This window comes from Amblyomma mixtum, chromosome 8 (assembly GCF_055824585.1).
Source record: "Amblyomma mixtum isolate Tamu chromosome 8, ASM5582458v1, whole genome shotgun sequence".
Lineage (NCBI taxonomy): Eukaryota > Metazoa > Arthropoda > Arachnida > Ixodida > Ixodidae > Amblyomma > Amblyomma mixtum.
Window position 1 is genome coordinate 106,940,111 of NC_143019.1, and position 21,488 is coordinate 106,961,598.

The window sequence follows — 21,488 nt, forward strand, 5'->3', positions numbered from 1 at the left end:
CCTATCCTCCCCTCCATCTTTAACTTTCCTACCTCTTTCTTACAACTCTCCTGTCTCCTCCTCTCTTGGTTTTTTTTTCACTTTTCATAGGCGGCTAGGGTTAACCTTGTGTGGCCAACTACCCGGAGTTGTGTCATATTTGGTTATAGTTGAGGTGTACAGCTGGCGTGGGCAGGACTTGCTCGCAAGTTTCAGTCCCGTCCCCTTGTTGGGCTCCATGGTGGGTGACTGGCACCATGACCGAAAAACTAGAATTTTCTATGGCTCCCGCTTTTTCCAAACCTGATCGCTCTCCCAAGAGAGGGCGGAACGAAGCAGATGAGTTTTTTTCAAAAAAGTAAAGTCAGGTTTCCTAAATACCATGTCATCCACAGTGAAGTACAAGATAAGCAAGCAAGAATCCTGTCTCCTTTCCTAGTATCAAAGTGTTTGACAGAAGCCTTGGGCATTGGCTACAAGGTATCTAAAATGGCCAACGGTGACTTACTGCTCGAACTGCGTGACAATGTCCAACACTCAAAACTCGTAAACATTGTATCTGTTAGGGATATTTCTGTCTCCGTGATGTCACACCGATCTCTGAACACCGTCCGAGGCGTTATATCCGAAAAGGACCTTGTCCACATCACTGAAAAAGAGATGCTCGAAGGTCTGAGTGACCAAGACGTGATAGACGTTCACAGAATCAAGATCCGGAAGGATAATAAGGAAATAAACACAAAACACATGATCCTGACGTTCAACACCAGCACACTGCCCGACACAGTCGAAGTAGTAATATCTGAAAGTTAACGTAAGGCCATACATTCCCAACCCTCGCCGATGTTTCAACTTTCAAAGGTTCGGCCACGGCTCAAAAAGTTCCCGCGGTCGGAAAACATGCGCGAAATGCGCCTCGAAGGATCATTCTGAACAATGTGACGCAGCCCCGCACTGCGCAAACTGTGAAGGAGATCATGCAGCATACTCCAGGGCGTGTGCGTCCTGGAAAAAAGAAAAAGAGATAATCACCATAAAGACAAAGGAAAACATTTCATTTAGAGAAGCGAGAAGGCATTTTGCACTCACCAACTCATTCTCCTTCAAAACAAAACCCAACTTCGCCGATGTGGTGCTTGGGCGCGGCGCACCACACCAGGCTTCGGCACCCGCCCAGTTCACATGCAGTGAGCCTGTGGCGGGGCCAAACGCGCCCCAAGGCGGAGCAGCTAACGCTACTCCGCCAACTCTAAGTCAGGATGCGCAGACCCCCGGGTCGGCGGGCCGCAAGACCTTGTTGAGGATTAGCGGGCTCGCAGCGGAGCACCAGAGCCAGATGACCAGCGTGGCAGCCTTCTAGTTCCGAACAGCCCGTGCCGGGCGTGCGCTCCGAGCACGCGCTGTCCTCCTTTATTTTCCTCTATTGCGGGAACGCCGATCTCAGCACCTGCGCTTTATAGCGTCGCCGGGCGCTATAGGGCCCCCGCCTAGACGGAACGTCGAAATGTGGACTCGGTTGAGGAGAGGAGAGAATGAGTGTCCAGTAAGTTCATGTCAGGGACCAGGAAGAGCCGTCGGGTGGAGGGCGCGGGCTCAGGTGGGCGAGCCTGGCTGCTGTGCAACGGACGAATGATGCAGGGTGCCGAGCTGACAATGAATATGGGGGCAGGGGAGGCCATGATCGGGCCGTCACCGAGTGTTGCGTTGCCCGCTGACACAAGTGTCATCGGTGTTGGAACGTTGCGGCTAATGTCCATGGGGATCTGACGCGCAGTGTACGCGGTCACAAGCACAGGAGCGGCCGAAACAGCTCCATGGACTGACAGCAGCTGTGGTGGGACCGTCGCCACAACGGTGACAGCTGTGACGATGCCGGAGCAAGTTGCTGGGCTCAATGCCAAGTGCTTGGGTGAAACGAGAGTGGCAGTCCGGAGCGATTGGCCAGTGCTGATTGGCGTGTGGGCATGGTCGGCGATGGGCGGCTGCAAGAAGATTGTGGCAGTTACAGGCCGTACAGCTGAGACTGCTACGTCAGACGGCTGGCTGAGAGCAAGAGACACATCTGGTGGATGGACAACTGCCGCACTACTCGGTGTGGGTAGCTCGACCATTCTTTGATGAGGATGGCTCAAGTCAGGCACCAAAGCAGACGCTTGGTGCGACAGTGTCGAGCTGCCAGGATCAGACTCCGAGAAGTGGTTGACAGTACTAAGGGCTTGGGGTGGGGCCTCTTGGGCAGGCAGTGTGGCCACCGAGGTAGTGGGGCTGGTATGCGGCATATGCTGCGGTGGCGGCAATCTCACTTCGCCTTTAGCAAGATCGCTCAGGTCAGTGACTGACGGCTTTGGCGGAATGAGCGATGAGGCGGCAGGTGAGCTTTCGGCTGGCAGCGATGCTACGCAGTAGGTTACAGAAGTTGGCGGAATGGGGCACTCGTCGAGGAAGAGCTCGACTGACGGCAGCACTATTGGAGATGAGAGAAGTTGCTCACCGGGCTGTGCCGAAGACGGTGTATCGTCCTTATCGGAGGCGGTATGGCCGGAGGCGCTGAACAGGGTGGCGCGAGGCGCATCTGTCGCTGAGTTCGCTGACGTTGCAAACCGCGGTGGGCCGGACACCTCACCGAGCTGCTGATGGAATGGCTGCGGACTTGGGGCCGTGGAGTCGTCGCACAGTGCTGCTAGCGTGTCCGGAGTAGCAGGATGTGCTGTCGGAAGCGATGCGGCAGCGTCTGGTGCGGTCGGTGCTAAAGAAGCCGGGCCTGAGACGCTGGACTGGAGTGGCGGCGAGGCGGCGAGGGGCTGCTGAGGCGGGCCGGGTTCTGATGAAGGCTGCGTGGGCGCGAGCGAGGCCGGTGCAGGGCCAGAGGCTAGCGGCGGCGAAAACGGGTCCGCTGCGTCGTAGAGCGGCGGCGGAACATAGTAGGCGCCGAAGTCAGCCAAGACGGCCGGACGCAGCTCATCGTATGGCCGGCAGCCGAAGGCAGAGTAGGTGAGCCGACGCAGGAGGTTGGGCGGGAGGATGTCGCAAAGGACTGCGTGTTTAGACGGCTGGATGGTAATACCGTTCAGGTACATCGCAGCCTCCAGTTGGGCGAACCACCCGCCGACGCCTGCAGGCCGGAACGCTGGGAGCGGCGGGTCGAAACTTGGGTGCTGCCAGTACGCCATGCTAGGACGCCGCTGGGATAGAAGGCACAGTTCGCCGGGTCACCACTGTTGAGGATTAGCGGGGTCGCAGCGGAGCACCAGAGCACGATGACCAGCATGGCAGGCTTCTAGTTCCGAACAGCCCGTGCCGGGCGTGCGCTCCGAGCACGCGCTGTCCTCGTTTATTTTCCTCTATCGTGGGAACGCCGATCTCAGCGCCTGCGCTTTATAGCGTTGCCAGGCGCTATAACCTCTTCCCACAGGTCGAGGTCAACCTCTAACCTGAACGTGCCTTCTGCACGTTCGTCCAGCGCCTCCGCAGAGGCGATGGACACGACCCCGGGCAGCCCCGCGCCGTCCACATCGGAGGGTCGGCGGAGCTCCGTGGATCGGTCAAAAAAGACAGGCCCCGAGTCACGGGACCATAAACAACTCGGTCTAGTTTTTCACTCGATACAAACACAAAAATAAGATGGCTTTCATAATACAATGAAACTGTAGAGGACTTCTAAACAATTACAGTGACATAGAAGACATATTAGGAGCACACGCTCCTGTCGCCTTATGTCTACAAGAAAGAAATTTAGGTCCCCAAAAAATAACTTTCTTAAGGATTACACTGTTTTCCGCCGCGATCGGAAGCAGGTGAGCAGGCTGTCGGGAGGCGTAGCCATCATAGTGGAAAACGGTGTCCTGGCTCGAGAGCTTCAACTAAAAACAAGACTCGAAGCTGCCGCAGCCACTCTGGTTGCTCATAAAACCATTACAGTGGGCGCACTATATATCGATCCGCACTTTAAGTTAACACAACATGACTTAGAGGATTTTAAGAGCATCTACCAGAGCCATACCTGGTAGTTGGAGATTTTAATGCACATTCATGTTTTTGGGGAAGCGAGAAAACTGACGCTAGAGGCCATCTCATAGAGGATTTTATTTTATGCAATGGCATTTGTTTACTGAACTCGAATAAACCCACATACTGCTCCCCAACCGCGGGGAAAATGAGCGTTTTAGATTTGTCTTTTAGTTCACCGTCTGTTTTTAACGATTTTAACTGCAGTGTTTTAGACAATCCATATGGAAGTGATCATCTCCCTGTCGCAATAAGTCTCTCATCCTCGCCAACAGTCGTTCCCACAAAACCACGGAGTTGGAAGCTACGTTTAGCTGACTGGCAACTTTTTATTGCAGAAGCCACATTAGAGAAAATAGTTTTAGAAAATATTGAAATCAATGAGATCAATGAAAATTTCACGAATTGTATCTTAGCTGCCGCACATTGAGCTATTCCTCAATCCTCTGGAATAGTGAAACAAAATCACAAATACCGGCCCACAAAATAAAATATGGATGAGTGGAGAAATCCCCCAAGCATGGAAAGAAGCAATCACAGTACCCTTCCTAAAACCTGGCAAACCACCAACTAGTCCCACCAGTTACAGGCCAATAGCACTCACTAGCTGCATAGCAAAACCATTCGAAAGCATTCTCAACATCAGACTAACCTTCATACTTCAGTCCCGGCAACTTCTAGATATACACCAATGCGGGTTTAAAAAGACATGTTCCACAACCGATCACCTTGTTCGCTTTGAGAACACAGTCCGGGAAGCGTTCATCCGCAAGCAACACTCTATCGGGGTCTTCTTCGACCTGGAGAAGGCTTATGATACCACGTGGAGGTTCGGTATCCTCCGTGACCTAGCGTACCTAGGTATCCGCGGCAGGATGCTGAGCTGTTTGAGCGACTTCCTAACCAACCGCGCGTTCAGAGTCCGCCTAGGCACAACCTTCTCCAACACGTTTATTCAAGAAACCGGCGTACCCCAGGGGTGCATCCTCAGCACGACCTTATTCATCATCAAAATGAACTCCATAGGAAAAGTAATCCCAAAATCCATAATGTACTCACTTTACGTAGATGACCTCCAAATAGCATGCACGTCTTCCAGCATACCTACTTGTGAGCGACAGATACAAATAACGATAAATAAACTGGTTACCTGGGCAGATAGAAACGGATTTAGATTTTCTCCTCAGAAAACAGTAGCGGTTCTGTTCGTTTTGAGACGAAGCCTACAGGCCGACCCCACACTTGCAAACCCCATTTCCTGTCAAACAAGAGCATAAATTTCTAGGGGTAACTTTCAAAAAACCTCACTTTCTTGCCACATATAAACAACTTAAAGAAAACAGGTTACCTGGCCCTCACTTTACTGAAACTACTGTCAAGAAAACGCTGGGGGTCTGATAGGGCATGCCTGTTACATATATATCGTTCTCTGGTTCGCTCTAAGTTAGACTATGGGTGCATAGTATATGGCTCAGCAAGACCGTCCTACATAAAACGACTGGATCCTATCCACAATCTTGGTTTAAGGTTGTCTTCCGATGCTTACAGAACTTCCCCAATAGCAAGTCTGTGTGTGGAAACTAATGAACCATCCTTAGAAGATCGGAGAACTGCACTAACTTGTACATACATCCTCAAAATGCTTTCTCAGCCCAAACATCTCTGTTACCCAATTGTCACGAAATGCCCATCCCGAATACTCTTCAACAACAAGCCCCATGCGATTAAGGCGTTGCTCTTGCGCTTCAAAGAAAAATGCCAAGCTCTGAACATACTAAATGAAATTAAAAGTATTGCCCCAAGACACGAAGCTGTACCACCGTGGTACACTCTCCCCACAGTGTGTAACGTCACACTAACACGCCTCGGTAAAACTTGTACACCACATGACCATATAATACAAGAATATCTAGCACTACAAGAAAAATACAGAAATTAAACTGCATTTTATACTGATGGGTCAAAAACTCATGCTCATGTTGGGAGCGCAGTAAACAAGGGAAAAATAAAAATGCAGTACGACTTCCCTCATGTGCTACAGTTTTCACCGCTGAGTGTTATGCCATTTGTGTTGCGGTACAGAAAATAACAAATGAAAACATCAAAAACAGCATCATTTATACAGATTCACTGAGCGTCTTTACAGCATTAAACTAAAGAAATGCTACGGAGCCACTGATAGGAAGCATCATACACAACATAGTAAAGGTCACAACACAAAAACATGTTATAAAATTCTGCTGGGTTCCCAGTCACGTTGGCATTAGGGACAATGAGAGAGCCATGTGAATTTGGCTCCTAGGGATTACATGAAGTTAGTACGTAGCAAACTAAGAGCCTAATGGCAAGCTTCTTGGGAAAATGAAGGAAACAACAAGCTGCATACCGTAAAGCCCATTTCAAAAAAATGGAAACCATGCCGCCATAAAGAGCGTTTTATAGAAGTAATTTTATGTCGTTTACGCATAGGTCGCACACACATCACCCATAGCTTCTTATTAACCAAAAAAGACAAACCCGTTTGTGAAATGTGTGGTGAGGAGCTCACAGTTAATCACATTTTAATTTCTTGTTCGCATCTCGAAGAACTTAGAAAAAATGTTTTACTGTATTATACGATGAACACATTTCATTTCATCCCGCATCGCTTTTAGGCGAGCAAACACTCGTCGAGTTTTCGCTGGTGTGTAAGTTTCTAAAGAAAGCCAATGTTTTAAATCTAATATAATGTAACATCTATACACTTAATATAACATCATTTAACCTTGTGTTTGGCGCATGATAGCCACAGTTGCTTATGCGCCATAAAGGTCCATATAACTAACTAACTAGCATTTGGCCTTCTTTACACAAGCCTTTTTCCCTTGCTCGCAGAGTATCAGGACACTGGAAATAGAAGGAAAAAGAGTGAAGCTGCACCTTGTGAGTATTTTCTCTACATTGCATCAGAGTGCCTTTGGATCTGTTGTGACGTACTCAAGTGACAGGAGTCCAACTGTCATGAACCTGTGAGGGACTGGGGTTCTAAGCCGTTCAGCTAGTAGTAGCCCCTGAGAAGATAATACTGGACGCCAGGCGAAATAGCCGTAGAAATAAAATGCACCCATGAATACAGTTCACATCTGATCTGTATGCAAGATCCCACCCGAGCCATAAGAGCCTGGTGTCCGCGTCTATGAAAGAGGCAAGGGCATTAACGTCGCGGCAAGGATGTAAGAAACAGCGCTTAGACAGGACAAGAGGGAACGAGACACACTCTTGTGCAGAGTAGCAACGAAATGATTTATTGCGACATGTGAGGCCGCATATACAGAAACATGGCAAGCACAAGTAAATAAAACAAACTAGCAGCAAAATATCACACAGCTACGCACCCAGGAGAAGTTATTCGACGTCACTGATAAACAAAAGCTCATTCCTGTGGGAACAGAACAATTGATGGGTTGCTGATACACGTTCAAAAGTATCTTCTGGCGGGCTAGTTGGTTTGAATCATTCATAATTAAAACTGCGCGAACAAAACAAGGACACGAGCAAGAAACCAGACAACACACACAAGCGCTTGTGTGTGTTGTCTGGTTTCTTGCTCGTGTCCTTGTTTTGTTCGCGTAGTTTTAATTATGAATGATTCTTACCAACTAGCCCGCCAGAAGATTCTTTTGAACTATATTTCTCCTACCCTGGGCTCTGTCTGCGCTCGTGTGTGTTGTCTGGTTTCTTGCTCGTGTCCTTGTTTTGTTCGCGCAGTTTTAATTATGACTGATACACGTGTCATTTGTTTTCTGTTGTGTTCTGTGTCCTCGGAAATTAGCCTCGAGGTACCGCCCTTAACCTTGGAGATTATAGTGGCCCGATTCAAAACAACTTCACAAACTTCGCACTCAGCAAAGTGTATGGCCAGATTGTTTTTTGGTGACTTGTTCTCTATAACGTTGGCGTGCTCGCGTTGTGGGACACTCTAGAAAACAGAGTATATCCAAAAACAAGGAGTCTGCATTAGATATAGCCTCGCTCCTGTATTAAGTAATGTACTTTTGACTTGTTAAGACAGGCGTCTTCGAACCAAGCTCGATGATGTGGTCGTGATTAAAACGATGCATTGCGCAGGTTATTTTTATTTTTCTTTTAAACTGGTCATGCTCAGCAAATTGCTGGCCACATTTTTGACGTGTCCTCTACTGGACTTAATTATCTGCAATTGACAACGGAGCTTTCTACTAACAATAGACTCAAGTTTTTAGATCTAGGCTTTGTAATTTCTAACAGCAATATGTGTTCGGTCTACTTGCCGCGGTCCGGACGAGACTTCTGCCCTTTAAGTCGGCACAGACGAAGATTAAGACCGGGATTGCAAAATTATGCATGAAATTTGTATGTCGCTTAACTACCATTACCCGATGACATTGCTATAGCGTTGGATGTTTTACCTGAATTTCACTGCCTTTAATCTTTCACCGCACTGTCTAGCTTGCTGCATGCTCGTCACATGGCGTTTCCACCACGCGCACGGATGACAGATGATGAAGAGAACTGCTTCCAAACCACACCGCGAGAGACCAGCAGTTCAACACGTGATGGCGGGTAGTTGATTAAGATTACGGCATTCCAAGCACAGCGCGAAAGAGGGGCAGTTTAACACGCGGGATGTTAAACAACAGAGATGGTGTACGAACAAACAGAAAAGTGAGGATTGCGTATTGGTATGACGCCCCGGCCAGCGGAACTGACTGATTTGTTCCCTCCTCCGCGGATTCGAACCCCGCTCCCCTATTAAAGAATTTTTCATTTCCTTAGTTTGTTTCCCAGGTGTGCATTGGTCACCGGACGACATCGGCTCAGCGCAGTAAATAAGGATCTTATGCTGTCGCATATAGGCTGCGTGCAGAGGCCATACATGCCTCACATGGAAACCAGTTTCCAGGCACAGGTGAAAAGCTAACCGCTGCAGTGTACCCTGTGTGCATTTTGTCCAGCGTAGAATAGTCCTTGCTTACTGAATGCAGAATCCAAAAGAACAAACGCACCAATGGTAATCCAGCGGTCAAGGAGAAAATAGCGTGCATTCTGTGCGTGCGCAAAGCCTCCAAAAACTAGCATGCGGTTGCGGTTTTCCGCCTCGAATAAACTAGGTGAAGTGTACAAATGAGTGACCAAAGGAGGAAGGTAAAAAGGCTCTCAGATAAAGCACGAGATGAAGTTCGGTGACCGTAGTGTTGGTCTGGTATATAAAATCTCGACGTCTTGCAACCATTTTACACCGGCGAGACAGGACGTTGCATCAGTGATCGACTATATGAGCTCGCCAGAGTTAGAGAGGACAAGTCACGCATATATCATGTAGCCATAACATTGTTCTGAGTGAAAAAATACGAATCTATTTTTAATGGGACTGTTATCATCGGCAGGCAGAAAGACGAGATCTTCCGGCTCATTTCCGAAGCCTACAATAAACACAAAACAAATTGCACGTGCGTAAAAGGGCCGTCGATAGCTTTCTTCCCTCAAGAGTAAATCCTCCCGCGTTTGTGGATGTCTGGTTGTTCCCTGTTATATTTGATTTATTTTTGATGGACATGTTTCGTACATAAGCTTCCTGACGGGTCGCAATAAATCATATTATTTCTGGTCAGCGCACCTGTGTCTCTTGTTACCTTTTGTCCCTTATTAGCGCTCTTACATCATTTCCGTCTACACGTACCAACCAGCCCCTATTAGCCCTCTTCTAGGATTTAACTTTTGTCACCACTTGCTTGATGCTGCCGAGCTTCAATATAGCGGTCCGCTTCAATGACCCATCAGCGCCGATTTCAAGAAACGCACTTCTTGGTTAGTTCAGGAGTATTTTATTTTAGACGTCTCACTGAGCAGGCGCGGGCTTTTGCGGCGGCACACCGCAGATCTCCGGGGGTTTTGTGCCGGCACTACTCAGCCCTTACCTCTAAGGATCCGTGGCGCATACGATAATTCGAACGGCATTTGCTCGCTCATGAAATCTCCTGTCGTGTGACTGATCTCACCCCTAATCGCAGCAATGCCGCTCCAGGCACACCTTGGCTCTAGACACTCCTGAGCCGCCGGTGGGTCCCGGTATTTACGAGCCGCTGAAATTTGTGCCGGGACTTGGCGCGCTTCAGTAGCAAGCTCTTTCAAATTGCTGCTTCTGCAGAAAAGGTGGGGTGGTTCTGTTGGATGACGCGTTCCACTCGTTCCGAACTGGGAGCTCCTGGGTCTGCATATTCATACAGTTTTTGCATCACTCGTACGAACTGCACAAGCGGTACACTGGGGGCCTGTGTCCGCACCTCCACCTCTCGCCGCATACGCAGCTTGTAATCGTATGGAAGGAACTCCTCCCTGAACAAGCGTCGAAAATAAGCCATGTTGCCCGCTGTGTGGCCAACCAACTGGTACCACCGGGCGGCTTGATCAACGAGTGCGACGGGGAGAACTCGTCTCAGAATCTCGCGCTCGCTCAGGTAACTCGCTAGCTCGTACCGAGGCAGGGCCAGCAGGGCGCAGGGCCAGCAGCAAGGGAAATGTGGGAGCAAGTCCGCAAATTAAATGGCAACTTCTCCCCTTTCACTATTCCTTTTCTTACAGCCCCTGATACACAAACAAGTATACAGGAACCAGCAGACATCCTAGGCGCATATTTCTCAAGAGTGTCTAGTTCTGCACACTACACTGAATCATTTTTAAAATAGTGTTACATTAGGCGGTGCATGCACTGATATGCGCATAAGGAAAGACGAAGAGAGTTGCTCTTTCAGAAAGCCAGATCATTCAGGAAGAAGTGGACAAAATGTTGGCCAGCAACATTATTGAGCCGTCGAGCAGCCCCTGGGCGTCTCCGGTAGTACTTGTCGAAAAGAAAATCAACAGCTGGAGGTCTTGCGTAGATTATCGACACCTAAACATGATAACCAAGAAAGACGTGTACCCTCTTCCTAGGATCGATGACGCCCTCGACTGCCTGCATGGTGCCAACTACTTCTCCTCCATCGATCTCCGTTCTGGATATTGGCAGATCTCTGTTGACGAAAGAGACCGTGAGAAGACGGCTTTTGTCACCCCGGATGGACTCTAACAATTCAAGGTGATGCCTTTCGGCTTATGCAATGCCCCTGCGACCTTCGAGCGCATGATGGGCTCCTTACTACGCGGGTTCAAATGGACCACATCTCTGTGCTACCTTGACGACGTCATCGTATTTTCATCAACCTTTGAGGGCCACCTCCATCGTCTTTCGGCTATTCTTGGTGTCTACCGACGAGCTGGCCTTCAGTTGAACTCCAAGAAGTGTAGCTTTGGTCGCCGGGAACTCAAGATCCTGGGACATTTGGTCAACACCCATGGCATCCAGCCGGACCCCGACAAAATTCGCGCTGTAAGTGGTTTTCCTATACCGAAATCTAGCAGCGACGTGCGTAGCTTCCTCGGACTTTGCTCATACTTCCGGCGATTTGTACCAAACTTCGCGGAAATCGCCCGTCCACTCACGCAGCTTCTGAAAAAAGACGTCTCCTTTTCCTGGGGCCACAAACAATCGGCCGCCTTCTCCGCTCTTATTGCCCCCCTCACCCGTCCGCCACTGTTGGCTCACTTCAATCCATCCGCCCCCACAGGCACCGACGCAAGTGGTCATGGCATTGGTGCCGTTCTCGCACAATGTCAGCTCGGCTCCTCTCACGTCATCGCCTATGCCAGCCGACTCCTCTCTACGGCCGAACAGAATTATTCCATCACTGAACGTGAGTGCTTAGCCCTAGTCTGGGCCATTAGAAGTTCCCCCCCTACTTGTATGGGCGGCCATTCACAGTAGTCACTGGCCACCACGCCTTGTGTTGGCTTTCTACACTCAAAGACCCTACTGGCCGCCTTGACCGTTGGGCCTTGCGCCTTCAGGAGTACAATTTTTCAGTAGTTTATAAGTCTGGCCAGTTGCATCGAGACGCCGATTGCCTGTCCCGTCATCCAGTCGACCCGCCAAGTCAACCTGAATGTGACAATGAAGATTGCGTGCTCTATATTTCTGACTTTTCCAACATTCGCCGTGAGCAAAGCCAGGACCCTCAGCTTCGCGAAATTATCAATCGCCTCTGCGCCGATCGCCATGACCCTACCCTTCGTTTGTTTGTGCTGCACGACGGCACCTTATACCGGCACAATATGCGACCTGATGGCCTCGACCTTCTACTAGTCGTCTCTCAGCACCTACGCACAGCCGTCCTTGAACAGCTCCACGATGTTCCTACAAGGGGTCATCTAGGAGTCTCTCGCGCATACGACAGTGTGCGCCGTCGGTTCTTTTGGCCAGGCCTATACCGCGCAGTCCGCCGCTACGTGGCTGCTTGTGACCGCTGTCAACGCCGGAAAAAGCCATCAGTTTTACCAGCTGGACTTCTGCAGCCGATCGACATCCCCATAGACCCATTTTCTCGAGTGGGTCTGGATCTTCTAGGGCCTTTTCCGCTGTCCGCATCGGGGAACAAGTGGATTGCGGTGGCCACTGATTACACCACGCGCTACGTGGTCACACGAGCAATACCAACCAGTTGTGCAACTGATGTTGCTGCTTTCCTCAGCGACGTTATACACGTGCATGGAGCTCTCCGCCAACTGCTCACCGACCGTGGCCGTTGCTTTCTTGCGCGTATAGTCGACGAGATCCTACGGTTGTGCAACGTTCGTCATTCTTTCACGACTGCCTACCATCCACAGACGAACGGGCTTACCGAACGCCTTAACCGGACATTGACTGACATGCTGTCCATGTACGTTTCTGACGACCACCGCGACTGGGACATCACGCTGCCATTTGTGACATTTGCATACAATTCGTCGCGTCACACCACTACCGGCTACTCCCCCTTCTATCTTCTATACGGCCGTGAACCTCTTCTTGGTTCTGACAGCCTGCTCCCCCTCAGTCGCCACTGCCAGCTCATATGCTCGTGACATCAAAGCCCGCGCTGATGCTGCCCGCGTTGTTGCTCGCAACCGACTCACAGCCTCCCAGCACTGCCAGAAACGTCGCTGATTCCTGTCATCGCGACCCCCAGTATTCTTGCGGCTCTCTCGTGCTGCTTTGGACCCCAGCTCGCCGCGTGGGCCTCTCGGAAAAACTTTTGCCCCGTTATACAGGACCCTACCGTATTTTACGACAAGTGACTCCAGTGACATACGAAATTGCGCCCTTGCATCCCGTACGCCATACTTCTACACCTCGCACCGAGACGGTCCATGTTGCACGCCTCAAGCCGTACTACACAGGCCCTGGTTTGGACGCCAGTTCGCACCGGGACGGTGCTTTTCAGCCGGCGGGGTAGTGCTACATTAGGTGGTGCATGCACTGATATGCACATAAGGAAAGACGAAGACGAAGCTCGTCAGTTTTGAAGAATACGACGGTCGAGCAGTGTCGGCCGGTGCCTGCAGTAAACGCCTGTCGTTTGAAAGCCCTGTCTTCCGTGTCCGCCCTGTCTGCAATCCCAAGCGGAACTACCCCGTAACAATATAAAAACACAGCTGAGAAAAACTGACTTCCAACAAGTGGTTGTGCAAATGAACCATTCAATAGAATTATTAAAATCAAAGAAATAAACAGAGTGTAAAGAGGAAGATGAAGAGCGGCGGCAGCCGCACCGCCAGCGCGCGGCGCGAGATCGCTGGGTTGAGGACCGAAGCTCGGACCGGCATTTTGGCTAGCTGTCTTTAGGCTACTTCCCCGGAAATCCTGCTACAAGAGTTTTATCAGCTGGCAGGCAGACTGCTGCCGGCCCTGACGAAATTCATTACGAAATGCTGGCACATCTTTCCAAACCTTCTGCTGAAGCTTTTTAAACAATTTTTAACAAAATTTGGACGTTAGCGAAAATTCCAGAAGCTTGTAAGAAAGCCATAATAGTACCGTTCCTGAAAACTGGAAAGCAGCCAACATCCCCCTTTAGTTATAGACCAATAGCTCTGACCAGCTGCCTAGCCAAGTCTTTTGAAAGTATTTTGAATATCCCGCTGGGTAACCTTTGTGCTTGAATCTCGTGAACTGCTTGACATTCATCAGTGTGGTTATAGAAAGGCATGCTCAACAACAGGCCATTTAGTTCGCCTCGAAAAATCTGTCCTAGAAGATTTCATACATAAACATCACTGTCTTGCTGTCTTCTTCGATCTCGAAAAGGCATATGACACATTTGGGAGGTTCGGGTGGTGGTGGTGAAAACTTTTATTTTGGGAAAAAGAGTTTGTGAGCCACAGAGTGGCCCCGCTACATGGTCGGCGTCCCTAGTCCGGGACACCGCACGACGAGGCCCCGTCTCTCGCCCGTTTCACCAGAGCCCTTTGGAACTCAAGCGAGGAGCAGTTGAGGAGGGCAGTCTCCCATGCCTCTCTGGAAGGGGTAGGGGAAGGGGGGAGGTAGGGATTTTGAGTACATGCCCACACCATGTGGAAGATATCACAGGTCTCCCCACAGTGTGGGCATCGCCCATCCGTGTTAGGATCGTAATGTTTTATTATTGCAGGACAGAGTAGAGTACCTGTCTGCAGGCGCCTTAAAGTTCGCTCCTCGGTCTTACTCAGCCCTTTTGCAGGCGCCGGGAAAAGGCGGTGGTTGTCGCTATATTGTGTTAATATTTCCCCGAATCGCAGCAGCGGCTGGTTAGTCTCCGAGCCAGAAGAGCTGGGATGAGGAGCCCGGTGAGTAAGCGCTCGGGCAGCCGCGTCAGCGGCCTCATTACCTCGTAAGCCCTGGTGGCCAGGAGCCCAAATGATTCGTTTGGGTGTTGGATCAGTGGCAGTCCGTCGTAGAATACAAGCAGCTAAGGGGGAGATCTCCCCTGCCAAGTAATGTTCACATGCTTTTCGGGAGTCCGTGATGATTATTCTCGAATTGGCGTGGGCGGCAGCAAGCGCTATCGCTACTTCCTCGGCCCGCATTGAATTCGGGGCTCGAAAGGAGAGTCCATCAACGTGCATTTCCTGGTGAACGACAGCGGCCGAGTAAAATCCCGTGGGCGATGGCCCTGCTACGTCAACATAATATACACCGGGTCGGGAGCCGTGTTGTCTCTCAAGAGCCCGAGCCCGCGCTTGTCGTCTGTTTTCATGCATGTCGGTGTCCATGTTACGGGGGAGCGGGAAGACCCAGAGCATATGGCGCCATAGTACTGGGATACGCTCCGCCTCCTCTGGAGTGCAGTCGTGTTGGATTTGTAAGCGGTTTAGCAGGCGGCGCCCAGGAGCCGTCTGCGTGAGCCGCGTGTATTGGTTCACGAGGTGGGCCTCCCGCAGCTCCTGGTAGGAGTTTAGCACCCCCAATGCCTTGAGTTTGGCATTAGAGGTAGCCACCGGGAGATCCAGGGCTCGCTTAGTTGCCTTGCGGATGACGGCGTCTATTCGCGCCTCGTCTTGTTTAGTAGTGCGGAGATATGGCACGGCGTAGAGGATCCGGCTAGTCACGAAGGCATAGACGAGCCGAAGCGCGTCCCTGCCCCGCAGACCACCCCGCTTGTTGGAAACGCGGCGGATCATGCGCCCTACCTGTTCGCCTACTCTCTTGAGTTTCGCAATAGTGGAGTCCGGTCTGAGTCTCTGGTCAATGAAAAGGCCCAGAATACGGAGCTCCTCCACCTCTCTAATAGGACCTCCTGACAGAGAGATGTGTATTGTAGTCCTATCCTTTGGGTTCGCTCTGACATGCAGAAGCTCTGATTTCGCTGGAGCACATTGGAGCCCACAGTCATTAGCATACGCATCGACTATGGAAGCAGCCTGCTGAAGGCGGTCCTCCATGTCCCCAAGGCTCCCCTGAGTGGTCCAAATTGTAATATCATCTGCATATAACGCGTGTTGAATGCCTTCCACCCGGGCCAATTGGCTTGGGAGGCGCATCATAGCAATGTTGAACAGGAGCGGTGATAACACTGCTCCCTGAGGGGTACCCCGTGTTCCCATCATGTAAGGGCCGTATTCCTCGCCCTCAATCCGAAGAAAGGCCTGGCGATTAGACAAGAAATCTCTTACATACGCGTAGGTCCTAGCCCCACAATCGGTAGAACTCAAGTTGGCCAGGATGCTTCCGTGTTTCACATTGTCGAAAGCCCCTTTCAGATCAAGGGCGAGGATGGCTTTGTCATTGTGTTGCATAGTTGTGGGTCGTATTGCATCCCTGTGCAGCTGGAGAAGGACATCCTGTGCAGACATGTGAGGGCGAAACCCGAAGATGGTGACTGCAAAGAAGCCCTTACTCTCCAGGTATGGAGAGAGGCGATCCCGTACCATCGTCTCCATAAGCTTGCCCGCACATGAGGTCAGTGATATGGGCCTCAGGTTGTCCGTATTCACGGCCTTACCTGTTTTACGGATAAACGTCACAAGTGACGTTTTCCACTCGGGAGGGAGTGGACGCCCGTCCCAGATCTGGTTGATGTATTCTAATAAATGAAGGTAGGCTGAGTCCGGTAGGTTCGCCAACAGGTTCACTGTTATGTGGTCCCGTCCCGGAGCCGTACCCCGGCGCATTTTTGCTAAGGCCACCTTAAGGTCGTGCAACTCAAAAGGGGCATCGAGTGTTTCATTAGGCCTGCCAGAGTACATGTACTGTGGCCCAGGCGGGTCCTCCATACGACATAGATATCTGTCGCACAGAGTGTCCGCAAGTTGCGCCGTCGTACCTTGGAACCCTTGCAGAGCCCGCCGGAGCTGCTTTTGCGTCTCCCCTCTCGTTTGGGAGGGGTCGATTAGACTGCGAAAGAGACGCCACGTCCCCTTCGAGCTCATCTGATGAGCTGCGGCTTCGCAGCGTCCTATCCAATTTGAATCTGAGAGCTCGGCAGCATACGCTGCAGCCTGCTCTGTGAGTTTGGCTATGCGGTCGCGTAATTTGCGATTAGTTTTCTGCTTTTTCCACCGTTTAGTTAAGCTCCGGCGCGCCTCCCACAAATGCAGGAGGTGGGTGTCCACTGCGGGGACCTCTTCGGTGGTTTGTAGTGTTGTGACGTGTTGTTTCTGAATGTTGTATATGTGGTTAGCCCATTCCGCGTAACCGCCGGAAAATAGTACGGAAGGGATAGTGTGATTCCGGAATTTGTGCCAATCGGTCAGCTTGGCCTGACCCCATTTTTTGCGCGCTGCCTTTGCCTCGAGTGTAATCCGGAGAAGGAGGTGATCGCTGCCTATAGAATCTCCCAAGTTCTCCCATGCAGCCGCTCTAGCATTTTTAACGAGAGAAAGGTCTGGACACGTGCCGCGGGTTACCGAATTCCCCACTCGAGTGGGATACGCCGGGTCCGTGAGCAACGTGAGGCTGAGGGTGGAGATGAGCTCCGCCAGCTTACGTCCTCTTGCCTGTTCGAAGTGGTAGCCCCAATGAAGGCTGGGGGCATTGAAGTCTCCAACGATCACTAGAGGCTCTTTGGCTGCCAATTTTATCGCGCGAAGGCAGATTTCATTGAAAGTTACGCGCGGCTTACGCGGAGGGCAGTATATGTTGAGGATATGTATTGACGGGTCGCGGCGTCTGAGAGGCAGTACTCGGACCATTGTATATTCTTGCTCGGTACTCAAGTCTAAGTCGACCTGAACCACGGTGTAAGCCTTATTCACCAGGATGCACGTAGAGGGGCCCCCCCTGAAAGGTGCTGTAGCCTGATAATTTAGCGTCTATGCCGGGCTCCTGTAGGGCAATGAGCGCCGGCATGTCACCTAGGGACTGCAGGTAAAGCTGGAGGTGTGACCGCTTTTTCCAAGATCTGCAGTTCCCCTGCAGTTCCATTGGATGATCTGGAATTTTTCAAAGTTTTTAGCATGCCTATTACATCTGCTAGCCATCTTGTCGTATTTATTTAAGGGTGATCGGAATAGCTCTGGCCGGGAGCCGGAGCAACCCCAGTGAGGGGCCGCACCGACCCACCAGCTGCCGAGCCTGAACCATGTTCCTCCGCTGCCTGACGGAAGGCTGTCTTACGTTTGAGGTGAGGGGATTCGCAGCTTGTGGCGTTCTTAATTTGGGTGCTGACCCAGGGCTGCACGGCTTTAAGGACCGAGTCAGTGAGCTGGGCCATAAGGTCGGGAAGTGCTTGCGTTAAAGCTGCCTTGAACATGTCCTGGAAGGACTCGCGGACTGCTGACATGATTTGGTTCGGGAGGGCCGCCACTTGCTCCTCCAGTTGCTCGGTTTGGCGCTGCAGTGCCTCTAGGCCGGCGACGCGACCAGCTGATCCAACTACCGTGTCCCCGCTCTGCCGCGAGACGCTAGTGAGGCAAGATGTTACGGATGATCCGTCATCCTCGTCGTCTGGCTCAGCTTCTTGCATTGGTTCAGATGACCCGGCCTGTTTGGCCTCTAATTCCTGAATTTTGCGCGCTAGAATTTGGTTCTGGCGCCTGAGCTCCTCTACCTGCTGCTGTAGGGCGGTTTCGGTAGGGGAGGGACGGGTAGGGGAGGGACGGGTAGGGGGCCCGGAGACTGCCCTACTCCAACTGCTCACCTGTGGTTGGACGGGTGCCAAGGGCGGGAAGTCCCTGGCGTTGAGGACCAGGGGCGCCGCCTGGGTCGCGGACTTGACAGGTTTCGATGGCCCGGTTTTGGCCTTGGTTTCCTGATCGGCTGACGCTTTCTTGGCCTTGGGCGGAGGAGCCTGCTTGGGCCCCGTCTTTGTCTTCGGTTTGGATCCTGAGGTTCGGGATACTCTGCGACCTAGCAGAACTTGTAGTCCACGGAAGGATGCTGAACTGCCTAAGCGATTTTCTATCCAACCGTTCCTTTCATGTACGCCTAGATTCAACAATCTCAAAGAACTTTTTTAAGGAGAATGGGGTACCTCAGGGATGTGTATTAAGTACAACTGTCTTTGTCGTAAAAATTAATTCCTTAGCAAAAATAATCCCAAAATCAATCATGTACTCAGCTTATGTTGACGATCTTCACATCGCCTGTACGTCAACAAACATATGAAGGTGCAAGAGACGAGTAAAATTGGCAGTAAACAAACTAGCGGCATAGGCAGGCAGAAACGGATTGCAGTTCTCTCCTCAAACAACAGTGGCCATAATGTTCTCTCTCAAACGAGGCCTACATGCCGACCCATTCTGCCGTGGGGAAGAAACGTGGAGGCTAACAAAGAGGGTTCAGCTTAAGTTAAGGACAACGCAGCGAGCTATGGAAAGAAAAATGATAGGTGTAACGTTAAGAGATCGGAAGCGGGCGGAGTGGGTGAGAGAACAAACGCGTGTTAATGATATCCTAGTTGAAATCAAGAGGAAGAAGTGGGCTTGGGCAGGGCATGTAATGCGAAGGCAAGATAACCGCTGGTCCTTAAGGGTAACGGAGTGGATTCCAAGAGAAGGCAAGCGTAGCAGGGGCCGGCAGAAAATTAGGTGGGCGGATGAGATTAAGAAATTTGCGGGAATATGGTGGCCGCGGCTGGCGAAGGACAGGGTTAATTGGAGAGACATGAGAGAGGCCTTTGGCCTGCAGTGGGCGTAGTCACGCTGATGATGATGATGATGATGAAATTCCTTCGCATAGCCTTTGATAAAAAAACTCACTTTCCTGTTTCATAAAAATGCACTAAAAAGGAGAGCCTCCGGTGTCCTCAACATACTCAAAGTACGGTCACGAAAACATGGGGGTGCCGACAGGACATGCCTTTTAAAATTTAGCGCTCTTTAGTACTCTCTATCCTTGATTATGGGTGTATAGTGTATGGGTCAGCGAGACCATCATACCTTAAACGACTGTATCCAATTCATGACTTAGGTTTACGTCTTTCCACTGGTGCATGCAGGACATTACCCACAAACGGTCTTTATGTAGAAGCCAACGAACCATCACTTACAGACCGAAGAACCACGCTCACATGCTGTACATTTTAAAAATCCGTTTGCTCCCCAAACACCTATGTTACCCCACAGTCACAAAGTGACCATCAAGAACATTGTTTAGCAACAAACCGCTAGCTATAAGGCCACTCCTCCTGCGTTTTGAAGAGATGTGCTGAAACCTCAGTGTACTAGACACATTACCTGCCATTGCTCAAAGACGAGACCCACTGCCTCCATGGTACAATTTTCCTGCAATCTGGAATCTCACCCTTACTCAGTTTCGTAAAAAAAACAAACTCCCCAATAACATATAATACAAGAATTTCTTGCACTCGAAGAAAAATGCAGCAGTTTTACGGATTTTTACACTGTGGTTCAAAAACGGATGTCTACGTTGGAAGCGCAGTAGTACGATGGAATTTGGAGAAAACAGTGGGACTTCCACAGAGCGCATCCTTCTTCACTGCAGAAAGTTTTGCAGTCTGTGTGGCCAAAGAAAACATTAGTGCACGAGAACCTCCCAAACAGTATTATTTACACAGTCTCCTTTAGTGTACTTACAGCTCTTCCTTCGGGAAACGCAATCACTCCTATACTTGGTGACATCATACACAAGATAGTAATAGCCACAGCTCGAGGACAAAACATAAAACTCTGCTGGGTCCCGAAACATGTCGGAATACAAGGCAATGAGCGAGCAGATTTTTGCGCTGCTAAAGCTCGTGGCATGGAAATAAAAAAAAATAGTAATACGTTTTAAGGATTGGATGAAATTAGTAGATAGGAAACTAAAGAGAAAATGATAGTCGGCTGGGAACAGTGAAGTAAATAATAAACTACACTCGGTAAAACCAGTTTTACGTGAATTTAAGTCGTGTGTACACCAGGAACGTTTCAAGGAAGTGATCCCATGCCGTCTCCGAATAGGCCACACGCACCTTACGCACAACTTCCTGCTAATGATGATGATGATGAAAACTTTATTTGGAACAAGGGAGTTTTGGACACGTCGGTCCTTGGGCCCCCGCACGGCCCCACTGCACTCAAACGTTCATGTCCCGGAGGCTCATGACGCTGGCAGCCCGGCCGGTGGCGATGGCTTGCTTGGCCGGGTCCTCGGAGCGCAGTAGGGTCTCCCAAGCCTCCCAAGTGGTAAGGTGCTCCAGGCCCCGCGGGCGAGGATCCGCCGGGCAGAGGAAAAGGATATGGTCTAGAGTGGCTTTGGGGTGGAGGCAGAGGGTACAGGAGGGGTTCGTGTGGACTGGGTGATATCGCGAGCATATGTAAGGGGCGGGAAAAGTGCGTGTTTGGAGCCGCCTCCTAAGTCTCTGTTGGTAATTGTCGAGGGAGGGATGAGGCGGGGTGTAGAGTCGACGCTCGGCTTTGCAGGCCTGCGTCATTTCACTGAATCAGTGCATGCGCTCGCGCGAGAACCCCAGGTCGGAGGCCGCCGGTGCCCGGTTCAGAGAAGCTGGGGCTAAAGCGTTGGCGGCTTCGTTTCCTGGATTCCCGGAGTGGGCAGGCACCCATATCAACTCCGCATGGCGGAGCGGGTGCGCGGCGAGAGAGTCCAGTATGCGAAATGCAGGGACGTGAACTCTCCCGCGAGCGAAATTTAGTATGGCAGTTTTAGAATTTGTCAGTACATATCGAGCCTTCGTGCGTGTGATAGCCAGGGC

The 21,488-nt window shown here is 50.8% G+C and overlaps 1 protein-coding gene across 8 annotated transcripts in view; it reads left to right on the forward strand.

Moving 5' to 3' along the window:
• Positions 1–21,488, forward strand: part of LOC149333823 (uncharacterized) — a 138,284-nt gene that overhangs the window by 72,112 nt on the left and 44,684 nt on the right. For 7 of the 8 annotated variants that reach the window (XM_089558793.1, XM_089558799.1, XM_089558791.1 and 4 more), the window contains one exon: positions 6,859–6,906. The exons of the other annotated variant lie outside the window; for it this stretch is intronic. In XM_089558793.1, the coding sequence (XP_089414919.1) occupies positions 6,859–6,906 (48 nt within the window). The remainder of the gene's footprint in view (positions 1–6,858; positions 6,907–21,488) is intronic. 8 annotated transcript variants of the gene reach the window in all.